Source organism: Haliotis cracherodii, unplaced genomic scaffold (assembly GCF_022045235.1).
Source record: "Haliotis cracherodii isolate W230 unplaced genomic scaffold, xgHalCrac1.p SCAF_16, whole genome shotgun sequence".
Classification (NCBI taxonomy): domain Eukaryota; kingdom Metazoa; phylum Mollusca; class Gastropoda; order Lepetellida; family Haliotidae; genus Haliotis; species Haliotis cracherodii.
Genome location: NW_027266271.1, coordinates 14,377,224 through 14,392,243, shown reverse-complemented (window position 1 = coordinate 14,392,243; position 15,020 = coordinate 14,377,224). Strand labels below are relative to the sequence as shown.

Sequence of the window (15,020 nt, the reverse complement as noted above, 5' to 3'; positions counted from 1 at the left end):
AACAAATTTCTGAAATCACTCTTAATCAGTCTCGTTAATCCGACTCAGTGATCAGCGTACTCATCTGCCCGCGAGTACACAGCCCGTGCTTTGATGCAAGAATAGCTGCATATTTCAACGGCTGGAGAGATAAACGTGCTTAACAATAATCAATTACTGCTTTAGATAAACAAAAACAGGATTAATCACATACCTAGATTACCCCAATCTCATTAAAATCGTGAGCGAGTGAGTATGGTTTTACATCGCTTTTTGCATCCGTCTTAAACACATGCAAACTAAGGCAAGTCAATTGGCAAGCGGTCAAAAGCTCCAGGCTGGCAATGGCCAGGTGCTGATATCGTATCTCGCTAGAGACCGGGTTGTTATTCAGCCTTAGGACAAACAATTTTTATAAGTCTTTATAGTGTTGTCACTATCCCTAGTGTACAGTGCACACACCCAGATGGTGGAAACACGAATACGCACATACACCCGAAACAGAAGTTTCAAAATGTGCCGTGTCATCCTGTGCAACAGTGTTTTTCGTTCAGGAAATATTATACATGTTTTCCTTCAGTTCCTCGAGTTAAAACACGACATGTCAGTTATCTTAGAAAGAAAATGGGAAGTGTTGCAAGTCTAAGGTGGTTAACACTTTGGTGAAACCCACGAAAATGGATATGGTGCAGACAAACCATGGATCATAATCAGGGCGAATCTGGGATTCAAACCCACAATCATAGGATCTTGGCACGTGCAGGATGCAGCTTTGCGCAGCGAATTGCTGCGTCTTTGGCGATTGAACACCTGTCTTACAATAACTATTTATTTTGACGTATGTAAAACTGTTGATAGGTGATACTTTAGATTAAATTTTGAAAATAGAATGTCATTGTAAGTGCTTTCTTTTCAACTTACAGGCATTTTTGTCACATAGCTCTCCTGCAAAGCCGGGATCACAGATGCATGCACCGTTCACACACGTCCCGTTCACGCACGCTTGGTTGCATGGAGACAAGGTGTCTGTTACAAAGAAACAAACATGCAGGCACAATTTATTTGTAGGTTATAATGTTTGTTATACACTTAAAGAGATCCGACATAAACAATACAATCAAGAAAGTAATAAATTAAAGTCACCATTTTCTCAAAATCCTACATAGTAAACACATGAAATGAGCTGTCCTCTTCCCGAGGCAAGAGAGTTAACTGACTTTAAAAGTCCAGTTTCCACCCTTGTGAACTAGGCATGAATTACTGGGCTCGATCGTAGCGCCACCAGTGGCTATTACCAGTTATGTCCCTTCTAAGACTCTCCTATGGACCAATCAGATTCCACCTCTCGTATCCATTGCGTTTGTATCACACAAAATGCGCCCTGTCAGGACGATCTGATCGATAATCAAGATCTATATTGTGATAAAACGGGTCTTACATCGCGAAATGCATCAAATCACGTGAGCAACTTGATCAAAAGCATGAAAAGATTTGGAAAATATCTGCTGACAACGAGTTGGCGGTGCATATTCTTTGCAAATCCTGCAATCGATCGAAATCTGCACGATAGTTTACGAACCGGATTTCGATTTCGGTGCACGATTTTGATTGGAATGTGATTGGATCGTTATTCCAGCCAAAATGTAACTCCAATATACCAGCCTAGTTCGGCAAGGGTGGAAACTGGACTTTCATAGTCAGTTAACTCTCTTGCCTCGGGAAGATGAACATCCCAATAATCCCATGTTTAAATTCTAAACATGTTTTGAATTAAAACATGTTTACGACAAAATGCACATAAATGTGTATTATCCTGATCCTAGAATCAAAAGATGTTTATAACAAAGTGCATGTCATTGGAGATTAAGGAAAATATGGAAAAGATGTGTAATATTTTTTTTAAATATTGAAATTAGATGTGCAAATCAGATTCACACGAACTTCCAGGAAAGGCGACAAACGTTCTACAATATCAACATATAAATGCACAAAAAGAGGAAGTTAAGTATAGAGATGACTAGAAAAATGGACACTTTGGGACGGCAACAGTTTTCGTAGAACAGGTGGTAGCGTGAAGAGGTTGGAGGTTCGTCTCCCGTCATGGTTTAAAACATTTCTTGTTCATAAATGTGTTGCATGACTAAACACACAGGAAACGAAAGCTGGTTCAGGATCTAAACACGCTGTTCAGAATGTAAAACTGTTGACGTGATGTTGACTCTGTTTATTTTCTCGCCATGGTTTTTAGTGGTAGAGACTTTAGTGCAGATCACGGTATGTTCAAGCGTGGATGACTAAGAGATTGTTACAGTTTGTGTCATACCCAGTCAGTTTCTCACCTTCGGGTAAATAGCAATTTTCATACTTTTCATTCGTTAAATCAGTATGATAACTACTACTACTACTCCTACTACTCCTACTACTCCTACTACTACTACTACTACTACTACTACTACTACTACTACTACTAGTAGTAGTAGTGGTAGTAATGTTGCTACACGTAACTCGGTGTGATATAATATAATAATAAGAAAATGAGTGTTTCAACAATGTGGCATTGCAGAAATTGATTTTTTTTAAAGAAGATTACGTGTGTTAAATATTGGTTGACTAATTCAACCGTATAACGGCATGTTTTAAGTCAGATTGACTTCGACTGTGTGGATCTTACTAGGGTTAATTCCACAGTTGACCCCCGTGAATCCAGATGTACAGTTGCAGTAGCCAGTGGATGGGTGACAGCCTTCGTCTGTGCAGTTACCGTTGTTGAGACAGGGTTGACTCTTACCACGACCACAGTGGAAGGGATCCGGAGCTGACAGGACAATCACAAGGCAATATAAAAGAAGATATCGATGCAAAGCAAGGACTTTCAACAATAACCGTTTGGAATGTTAAAAAATATTGCTGTGTTTGCTGAAATTAATATTAAGAACAAATTAGAAATAAACATTGAGAATAAAGAACTCAATTCAATTAGAGATAGTAAACAAGAAAATGGCGTTTTTCAAAGCATTTCCAAGTATTTTCAGCTTGCAATTGGATAGAGGTATGTATGTATTTAAGTATGACCTAATAAAAATCTCTTGTCACATCCAAACCGTATTTATTCACAATCGACGATACTTCAGCAAGTGATGTGAGTGAGAGAGCAAATCCATAGGTGAGTGAGAGGATCAGCAGGTGTTTTATGCACAGGTGGATGCTCACTCATCCTATTATTGTGTTAGCGAGACAAAGAGTGCGTGAATGACATAATAACGCGCACGCGCACACGAACGCACGAACACACACACACACGCACGCACGCACGCACGCACGCACGCACGCACACACACACACACACACACTCGAGTGAAACATCAAACATTTACCACTCAAATACAGATATGCACAAACACACCTCCGAAAGCTAGGTTGCTACACAGAGAGTAAAAGGAGGCACACATGTGATGTCACGCATTACAGATGGTGAACCGATAGGACACACATATTGGTTATATCTCCATGTACAGATAACAAGATTTATAAAATACTTTTCAGTTGTTAATGTCAAAGAAATTTAATCTGTTCTATTTAATCTGTGAAGGCGCTTGTTTCAAGGCGTTCGATTCAGACATGTTAGAAATGCTTCTTTAATAATAAACGGTTAAACGTTAATTGTTATCCGTTAGGTACACTTGACGTATCATCTCTCGACATTAGTAAAGAGCATGCGCCATAAGTTTTCACTTGCCAATAATATACGCAGGACACCGTGAAACACCTTAAGCGTTAAGAAGTTCACTAACGAGAAGTTGTGATGATGCTGATCACACTGTCATCGTCTTTGATTGTCACGTGGACGGCGACGTCGTCCTTGAGATCTTGGCCTTTGATGACGACAGTGAACACCTTTGAAGGTTCCTCAACCTGCAATAAGATGAGATGCAGACTCCCTGAACTCTACGTGTGACGTAACGTCCTAAGAAGAGGGTCTCGCGCTTGAACCTTATATCGCGATGTCCTTATGTCTCGAACTATGAAAAAACCGTTTCGAGTTAATGAAGTTCATTGCGACCGTCATTTCTATTGTAATTGTTTATGTTCATTTTAATTGTAAATGATGATAAACAATTTGATAATTTTGTCTCATATCATACTCTGTTTATCTCGCTCATAGTATGCGTATTATTTGATGGTCCACACAATTTCGACAATTATTTTTCATGCTACACATTTGCAGCTCTGCACATCACCATGCCTATTTTGGTACTGTAACACAGCAGCTCTGTAACTAATCACCGTGTCTATTGTGGTTACTTTAACAAAGCGGCTCTGTACATCACCAAGCATATTGTGGGTACTGTAACAAAGCAGCTCTGAACACCACCATCCCTATGGTGGGTACTGTAACAAAGCAGCTCTGAACACCACCATCCCTATGGTGGGTACTGTAACAAAGCAGCTCTGTACATCACCATGTCTATTGTGGTTGCTTTAACAAAGCAGCTCTGTATATCACCATGTCTATTGTGGTTGCTTTAACAAAGCAGCTCTGTACACCACCATGCCTATTGTTGTTACTTTAACAAAGCAGCTCTGTAACTAATCAGCATGCCGTTTTTTTATCGTGGCAACTGGAAGAAACTGCAAGACTCTCACCTGATCATTTATGAGAGAGGCCAAAGGTATGGTTTTGCTCATTTCGTTCTCAGCAAAATGAATCAAATGGTCACTGAACAAATGGGTAATGTCCAGATCTGGTACGGCAGTCCCTGTATGTATATTTACTTGCACTGTAAAAGTGCGGGTCGAGGCATCGGCCCTCTCCAGTTTCAGTGTGATGTTGTTGTTGGATTGTCCCTCCTTTACCGTGAAGTTGCCGGGTTGCTTCAGCTCGACTGGGGCGACTGTGGAACAAACATCAATGTCCATGCGTCCACGTAGAATGTGGTATTAAGGTTAGTGAGTTGGGTTTAAGCATCTTTTTGCATTAACTTAGCCAAAGCACGGCGGAGCATCATAAAGTTGCTTCACACACGTACCCAAATAGAAAATCGAAACTAGACCTTCGGCATGTGAAGCCAACACTGTCACCACTATGCCAACCAAATGCCACGTGGAACTTGATATGCCATCCGTTGTCGTCACTATTGTATAGTTCTTAAATTTATGTGTATGGTGTAATCGGAATCGTACAATGAACACTTCTTTCAGTGACGCCGGGTTTTGTCGCTTTCATATACATGTACCTGTAGAAAGGTGTTGTTGAAAATTACTGCACACATACAGCAACGTGCATGCACGTGTGTGCGTGTGCGTGTATGTGTGGCTGCTTGTACTAGTCCAGACTAATGCCGATTTATAGTGCTAATCCACTGAGATACCATGCCAGAGTTTAACATGAAAACTCCACTCAGACACAATATCCTGACTTCGAGCCGACCTTGTTTTAGCCCCCTAGTGCCGAGCGCCAGACAGGGTAACAACACGTACCTGGGTATACTCCATCGAGGTCCTGAGACAGTGCTGAAGAAAGAAATCGGTAGAAAGAATTTATATAAAGTATCATTTTAATTTTGAAAAATAGAAATTATTTGCCTCCAACCTTTTCAGGATTAATAATTTATGTCTTTTTTAACTAATTCTTATCTGTTCTGAACATAGGCTCATTGTCAACTACCTACCCCAAGTAACAGAGAAGGCAGGATAATCAGACACATGCATGCCACACACACAGATGCACACACTATAGTAGATAACTACTTAACCCTATTTAGAGTGAGGGCCAGAATAATCAGCCACATGCACGCCACACACACAGAGGCACACACTATAGTAGATTACTACTTACCCCTATTTAGAGAGAGGAAGAAGATAATCAGACACATGCACGCCACACACACAGAGGCACACATTATAGTAGATTACTACTTACCCCTATTTAGAGAGAGGGAGAGGATAATCAGACACATGCACGCCACACACACAGAGGCACACATTATAGTAGATTACTACATGTACTTACCCCAAGTTACAGAGAGGGCCAGGACAATCAGATACATGCACGCCACACACACACAGAGGCACGCACAATAGTAGTAATTACTTACCCCTATTTAGAGAGAGGGCCAGGATAATCAGACATATGCACGCCACATACACAGAGGCACACGCTATAGCAGATTACTCTTTACCCCTATTTAGAGAGAGGGAGAGGATAATCAGACACATGCACACCACACAGACACAGGCACACACTATAGTAGATTACTACTTACCCCTATTTAGAGAGAGGGCCAGGATAATCAGACACATGCACGCCACACACACAGAGACACCCACTATAGTAGATTACTACTTTCCCCTATTTAGAGAGTAGGCGAGGATAATCAGACACATGCACGCCACACACACAGAGACACCCACTATAGTAGATTACTACTTACCCCTATTTAGAGAGAGGGCCAGGAAAATCAGACACATGCACGCCGGGGTGGCTGAACTTGACTTCTCCATCTGCTAGGTATAAAAAAAAATATGATAACCATTACAGATCTTCTTGTTGCAAGAAATTGGTTTTAGTAAGCAGTTTTGAAGTGAATAGGTAGATCTTATGCCATTTGAGAGAAACTTCTTACATTAGATTTCCCTGTTGCTTAGATAGTTTTACACGAAATTCAGTGTTCAGTGTTCAGTGTTCAGTGTTCAAAGTAGCCACATAATGACAAACTTCAAAACAAAACATGTGCCATCAGAATTTCATTTGATATTCTTATGATAAAATGTACTGTGCAGTGACACTACCGTGAAGAAGAAACAGTTACATGCTTAGTTACATACTGTATATGTGCGTTAACCTGTTCGTTGACAAATACATTTTCAATTGACTCATAAACAAAATTTTAAGATTGTAAGTTGTAGCCGTATCACAAGGTGTATATGTAGTGTTATGCGTGCCGCGTAAATTGTTATGCCACATATATTCAGAGTGATACTGCTAAAACGAAATTATTTGCCGATAATTAAATCACAATAATTAAAATATAATAGAAATCTTTTGTTCGATTGAGCTGAGGCTAACTTGTGCTTTGACACGAGACTTGTAAGCAGCATGCAGTTTTCTTGCTTCGTAGTCAGATGTAAGGGAATTATTCTCCCGCTCAGAATTCCACGTGCAACCTTGTTTCTTCGTAGCGGGGTATAACGGATTTATTCTTCTTCTCAAAAATTAATTTCCCTCCCAGATACATGGTATTAAATCAAGATCACATGGACCAATGATGAAGTGCGTTAAAGGCTGGCCAGATGATTTACATTTCTTATTTATTTATTTCCAACATATGTGAATATCTAAAGTTTAACACTTAAGAAAATTAATGCTTCCCTTTTGGTATGTCTGGGTGACTATCACTGTATGAAATTCCAAGTACATGTGGGGGCACGGATGGCCTATTCCTCCTCTAAGGCACCACAAATCGCTGTGCAAAGTTGGGCATGCAAGAAACCTTTGATCATGGGTTCGAATCCCGCTTCGTACCGATTATGTTTCTTTCTGTTTTTTGTTTCTCGGTTCGTGAGCACCATACCCGTGCTCGTTGGTTTCTCCAAAGTGGTAGATGTCTAAGATCTACATCACTTCGGGCGTTCCTCCCACATCAAGGGAGACATGCCGTGATATGACTGTAATACCAACTCACTTACTCACTCAAATACATGTACGACTATTATTTTTATATAACCAGGTGTAACGTATATAACCATCATTGTTTCTGCCTCGTCCCGAATAACCATAATTCCATTATATTTGTTTTGTTTGGTGTTTAACAAAAATTCCAGCGGTCTGTAGATAATCGAGTCTGGGCCTAACAATCCAGTGATTGACATCATGAGCATCGATCCACGCAATTGGGAGATGATGACATGCATCAACCAAGGCAGCAAGCCTGACCACCCTATCCCGTTAGTTGCCCTTACGACAAGCATGGGTCGCTGGACACCTGTTCTAACTAAAAATATATAAAGGTTGACGCTGTCACGTATATTTACTGTGCCGCTAACACAGGTGTTCTCTATCCAGTAAAACATCAAATATCCTGTTGAAACTCGCAATGACAATTGTCATAAGCAGCAAGAATGGGTTGCTGAAGACCTATTCTACCCTGGATCGTCACGGGTCTGATATTAAACTGTTCTGTTATGTTCCCCTATTTGCCAGTTCGTTTACGATTGTTTCGTGAACCAATGTCCAAAAGAAAGTATACCACCGTAATGTCTTCTACTATTTTGAAAACTTAAAAAATCAACATAAATTAGGACATAAATACAGGACGAATACAATCAAATATAATCGGTGACAAAAAGCATGAAAAATGACAATTTCTGCATTTTGACGCAACGACTTCGGGCTACGTAGAACGAAATGCACGTGCAAAAGTACAATATAAAACTGGTGACATGGCACGTTATGAACACATCAACCAAAAGCACCAAAAAAATACCCCACGTTCAATCGCTACACAGAGGGAGAGCGACGTTGGCATGGCGCAGCAAGGAGCCCCGCACACCGCTATTGCAAGAACATTGAGATGCACCAGTGTCACCATCACCAGATTGATGCAACGTTTACAACACACAGGACAAACAAGCGTAGAAGCTGGAGATCTGGGATCACCAAGCCCATGGAAGACCATCACATCCGGACCATTCATCTCCGATACCGCTTCATTACAGCGACGACCAGAAACGATTAGGTGGATAAATATACTAACTTACGATACCACATCAAGCATAATACAAAATGGGCATATATCAGATTTTTTTACAAATGAAAGAGGCTGCCGAGAAGGAGACCCATTGTCGCCATATATTTTCCTCCTATTAGCTGAAATCCTAGGATGTATGATTAGAAATAATAATAAAATTGAAGGAATTACAATCAATGACAAAAAATACAAACTTGGACAGTTTGCTGATGATACTGAATTATTTCTAAATAGCAAAGATGAAAGCTTGTATGCAGCAATAGAAACACCAAAAAATTCTACAAAATGTCTGGCTTAAAAATTAATGACAAAAGCAATATGGATAGGTTGAAAAGCGGGAAGCAATGATCGCTTATGATTTACAAATAGAATGGCACAATAAGGAATTTGAAGAATTAGGAATTATGTTTTATCCAAACTTAAGTGATCTCTGAGTAATCAATACAAAAAGAAAGCTAGAAGAAATAAATAAATTGCTTGCAAATTGGAGAAAAAGAAATCTAACGCTAATAGAAAAATTACAGTCTTAAAAATTTAGCTTTGTCAAAACTAATTCATTTTCGACACTACCTAACCCTCCTGAGGACTTTGTCTTATCACTTGACAAAATATTTTACAATTTTATCTGGAATAATAAAAGAGACAAAATCAAAAGGTACACTTTGACAAGACAATATGAGGAAGGTGGATTACGCATGGTTAACATTAAATCCTTTATTGACGCACTAAAACTCTCTTCGCTCAGATTATATTGTAAAAAAACAACATATAGTAATCCCTTGTAATATCCCGATTAAAGATATACTCTCTTTGGGTGCTAATGTTGACAAGCAATCTTTTGTTAAAAATCCCTACTGGAAAGATGTATTAAAAGCTTGGAACAACTTTTGTAAACAAAATATCATTAATGTTGATAATATAGAAGAAATTTTGTCCCAAACATTATGGCTTAATCACATCTTCAAACAAGCAACCTACTACATAAAGCAATGGGCTAATAGTGGAATTTACTCAATTAAAGATATATGCAATGAAAACGGACTGATGTCATTTGATACTAAAATATCCGATAAACGGTACAATATTAGACTATAGATATGTAATCTTCAATATACCAGAATTTCGGAAAACAACAATCCAGAAAACTAGAAAAATACTTTTACAGAATTTGTATATAAACAGTTGCTTAATTGATCTGATGAAGCCTGTTAAAGGTGCTAGAAACTTTTATGATAAATTTATATCAAATGAAAATAATCTTAAAGTTTGTGATAAATGGCAATCAATTTTTCACTGTGATTTTAATTGGAAAACGATATTTACGGTTTATAGATGTAAACTGTAGGATATATAACTTTTAGATTTTCAGTACTATTAACAATGAATCTTGTGGACAACAGTGTTTGTAGCTTTTGTAATGCTGTCAATGAAGACATCAGCCATGTCTTTTGGGAATGTAATGAAACTAAACAATTTTGGAATGATCTTGAACTTTGGCTTAATAATTATCTTCCAAATTAAATTGACAAAATATCTTATTTGGTTTGGTTCTAACTACTCTAATACTTTAATCAGTCATATAGGTTCACTGGGAAAAAGGCATATTCATGTAGGTGGAATTTAAGGAACCAAACCTAAATTAGATATACTTCTAAAACTATTTAAAAACATATACTCAATCGAGAAATTTATTGCTATAAAAAAGGATGACAAAAATAACTTTAACAAAAAATGGTCACCTTTATTCTCAGTATTTCTTAGCTGATGTTGATACATGCCATGTTTGAGTCTGATTGTGTTTTGCAACCGTTTTGGGTTTGAAATAGGACAATGTTTGTTTCCAATCCTTTAATTTTTTAATGAGTGTATTGTGCCATTCTATGCTATCCGAAATATGTTTTTGACGGAAAACTGTATTAATCTCTAATATCAAATACCACAGTAAATACCAGAAAAGTGTTAATCAAAAGCAGCTTTTCTAAAACATTATTAATAAAAAGCAATATCTCAAAATCAACTGCACAATGCGTCGTTACACTAGGATACCATACCCAAATCTGAAACGATTAAGAAACCTACTTGTTCTGGAAAATAAGCAAAACAAAACTTACAGTTTCACTTGCGAGGGCCTGTGATGATGAAGCCCCCACAACCGTGCTTAAATACACAGCGCGCAAGTTTAATTTACATAATAAATCCTTTTAAGGTTATTCATTTTTAAGAAATGTTCCCTATGTCTTTCCTGAACTGCAAAGTTCAAGACATCCATTGGCCAGAATTTGGAAAGAAGAAAATGACGTCATGACCGTAAAATGATTTGGTTTTAACACTGTCATGCTTTGTTCTTTACAGCAGACATTATGCATCAACAGAATATCTGTTTGACATTTGAACAAAGCTACGATAGTTCTCTATACACACTTTTCAAACACAAATAGCACGAAAAAGCATTTGCCAACTGATGACATGAAGGGCGAGGCGACCTTACCTCACTGAACTACACTGCACTGCACTGCACTTTATTACACTAAGGCCGCTATCAGCGGCATTAGAGGAACAGCACTGATACATCAACATAAACATCACTCTACACAACTATACAATATATGTCAACAGATTTACCGAGCAACGGCTTCAGTAAAAAAAGATACAGGAAAGGGTTGAGGTACGAAACAAATTGATAGGCTTAAATAGCAACATTATAACTTTACAGAATTTGGATAATTATCTAAGTGTTCACAAATCATCACTATTAAAAAGCAAATTCATTTTGTACATATTTGGTGAAATATTTTCTAATCACCTGCTTTCTCTCATTTTGAAATAGTGGACAGATAAGTAGATAGTAGAACTCATCACCTAAATCAAATGATTTACATAATAAATTTTCTTTCAGTTAAAGGTATTTTTAACCATCTTCCAGTTTCAATTGGGAGATTGTGATCGGAGGTCCTAAATTTTAATAAGTCTCGCCATATACTTATTTTCATATTTGAATAATTTTCGAAATTCAGGGATTCATTTTTAACTATGGTACACATAGCTCCTGGAAGATGTTTCTCGTGTGGCTTTCCAGCGTTGTAATTTGATATCATCTAATTTCTTAACCATATTTTTAAGATGTGGACTTTGGATTGCCAAATGAAACCTAGGTAAAGATCGTCGAAGATTTGTTTACAAATGATATCAATTTATGTTTGCGTCTTTCAAATAGGTTATCATTATATAATAGCTTATAAATGAGTGAAGATAATTTTTATGATTTTCCGGATAAGAGTTTTGCGTAAAAAGAAACCATTCTGATCTTAACTACATTTATTTCTGATCTCAACTACATTTATTACAGAAGATCGTCCAAGTTTGCCATGAACCATATATTTTGGGGAACTGGTCCGAAGTTATGTTAAATGTTTTAGAAAACGTAGCTGACACGTTCTATATGATATATTATTTCGAAACCCACTCTTCCAATCCATATAGAAGAATTGATAAGACCATACTTTCGAAAAGGCGCAGTTGGTAACCAACTGACAGACATATTAATTTCGTTGCTTGCAGACCAGATTTTGTTTTCTAATAGTGAATTTAGAATTCTTCTGTATGGTGACGCCACGGTATTTATAGGACTCAACATATTGCAAAATATCTTGCCCAATTTTAAAAGTATGGTTGTAATCACGTTTTGACCCTCCAAAAATCATTACTTTTGTTTTCGAGACATTAACCTTTAGCTTCTATCACAATACTTATTAAAAGAGTCCTGTATATGTGTAGCCACGAGGTCGTCATGGCTAAATCAGTGCAAGGGAGTTGGCTATTTGACCGTTATTGAACGATATCAGTGAGTGAGTGTAGGAGGGAAGCCCGAAGTGATGCAGGTCTCAGACGTTTACAACTTCGGTAAAACACGCGAGCACGGGTATGGGGCTGACAAACCTAGAAACATAACACTGGGATTCGAACCCACAATCACTGGTCTATGGCGTGCCCAAGACGCAACTCTGCACAGCGAATCGCGGCGCCTTAGACGACTGGGCCACACGTGCCCCCGAACGATATCAGATTATCGATATACATGAAGATTCAGTTAAACTTCTTGGCCAAATAACCTTGTTCCGACTTTGCCAATCGGAGCAGAAATTCCGATTCATATGCATAAAGAAACAGATCAGCAAGAAGGGGGGGGGGGGGGGGGGGGGGGGGGAATTGGCAGCTAACTTTTGGAGACGTCAAAGACCACCCGATCCAAATTAGTTGCCTATCATGACAAATAATAGGTGCAATAACGAACGTCACCATGTTTTTGTTAAATACACGTTCAAGGCTCTGCGAGGAAGGGGATTCACATCAATAGTTTTCTTCAGAAATTGATTTAGCCAAAGACCTGCATGTTTAAGTAGATGTTTATGTTACTTCTTTGTATGGTTTATTGAAAGTCATCCACATGTCCATTACGTTGGACTGAGTGTCTTACGCGTGGGATTACAGAAGGGGATTGTTTGACGAATATACTTCAGGTTTTACATTACAAACTGGTTAAATTTGTCACGCTGAATTCTATTTATTTTAAAATCGTCAACAGGATGAAACGTATTTTACATTTTATAGTTACCACTTAAAAGTTCTTGATCCAAGTTCAAAGAGGTGAACTCACGATATAAAGAATCCGTCTGGTATTTCTCATTATTTCAGATTGCAGTTACCTCTTCTCCCCACACACATTCGCCTTAGTCCTGATCGTTTATTCAGGCTACCCTTTCAGGTTTGTTTGTTGTTTAACCAATGATTGTTATTGTGAGCAACGATCCCCTCAGTCGGGGTACGATGGAACGCTATCAACCTAATCACCATGCTCGACAACATGATCCATTCAGTTGCCCCGTGCGACCAGCATAGGTTGATGGGGACCTATTCTATTCCGGAATTCCCGAGGGTATCCATATTAGGAAAGTGACAAATATGGTCTAGCGAAGGAAACATGGGGAAATCTGAGAACCAGATGTGTTTGGTGTGAAAGATCGGTATGTAACCGCTTCACTACAGTTAACCATTTACTATGCGCAGTAATGGTGTCTGATGCAGTTCCCTATTTGGACTTGTTCCATATGTTTCGTCATATTTAGGTGAGCACTTGACTTGCTTTTACATTATGTTTGTGACAGATGCCATCGATGGGGCAGGAAACGCTCACCTGTTCGCGAACACCTGGTATCATCAATGTTTTAGGTGAACACTTGACTTGCTTTTGCATGTGTTTGTGACGGATGCCTTCGATGGGGCAAGAAACGCTCACCTGTTCGCGAACACCTGGTATCATCAATGTTTTAGGTGAACACTTGACTTGCTTTTGCATGTGTTTGTGACGGATGCCTTCGATGGGGAAGGAAACGCTCACCTGTTCGCGAACACCTTGTATCATCAATGTCAATGCTTGATAGTGATTCATAAAACACATGCTCATGATATATGTTGTACAATTGACTGTGCTTTTGCAGAAATTTCTCATGAATATGGAAATGGTTTTGTCTTTTATTTACAAGAAAAAACAAACACTGAGTTGGGAAAGTTTATCATATCATGTATCTGAAATCACTGCAGTTTGGGGCATCTATGAAAAGGTTTTTCAAGGTTTTGTTAAAGCGGAAACTATCACCAATTACACGTTCAACCGTTTACCTGAGCGGTATCAGCGACCTTGGAAACTATTATTCGGTGTTTTTGCCAAAATGGCGTCTGACGTAAGAGACGGTGAAAAACGACGACAATCACTGTCATGATGACCGCAACAGCGCCGACACAAATTAAGGCAGAAACTAGCCAGTTTCGACTGTCGTTGGATGCAGTGGATGGTTCGATTCTCAAGTTTGGAGGATCGTGTCCCACGATAGGAAACCTTAAGGCAGCGTTACACCCATGCTCCCTTGCATCCCTACGCGGTCCTACCGTGGAGATTAACACAGGACAGAATACACCATTGTATCCCATGCCTGTCCCAAGAGCCGACCACACGAATGGTCAGGCTCGGTAACTTGGCTGATTGTGTGTCATCATGTGGATAGTTGTTCATTCTTTCAGCCATTGGTTTGCCTGGTCCTGACTCGATTATTTACAGGCCGCCATGAGTGAGTGAGTGAGTGAGTGAGTGGGTTTGATGCCACTTTTAACAGAATTCCAGATGCCATGATATAGCTGCAATACTGCAGATTGCGTTACAGAACAACGTTCAGCGACTCATTCACGTACCATGTCAGGTCACTATCGCCAACACACTCACACACGTTATCAAGTACAGAC

The 15,020-nt window shown here is 38.9% G+C and overlaps 1 protein-coding gene across 1 annotated transcript in view; it reads right to left on the bottom strand.

The window, feature by feature from the left end:
* Positions 1–15,020, bottom strand: part of LOC139463854 (uncharacterized) — a 117,372-nt gene that overhangs the window by 9,518 nt on the left and 92,834 nt on the right. Inside the window, exons 6-9 of the mRNA XM_071245232.1 lie at positions 4,624–4,871; positions 3,771–3,891; positions 2,651–2,794; positions 901–1,005 (exon numbers count right to left, since the gene is read on the bottom strand). Coding sequence (XP_071101333.1) covers positions 901–1,005; positions 2,651–2,794; positions 3,771–3,891; positions 4,624–4,871 — 618 coding nt within the window. The remainder of the gene's footprint in view (positions 1–900; positions 1,006–2,650; positions 2,795–3,770; positions 3,892–4,623; positions 4,872–15,020) is intronic.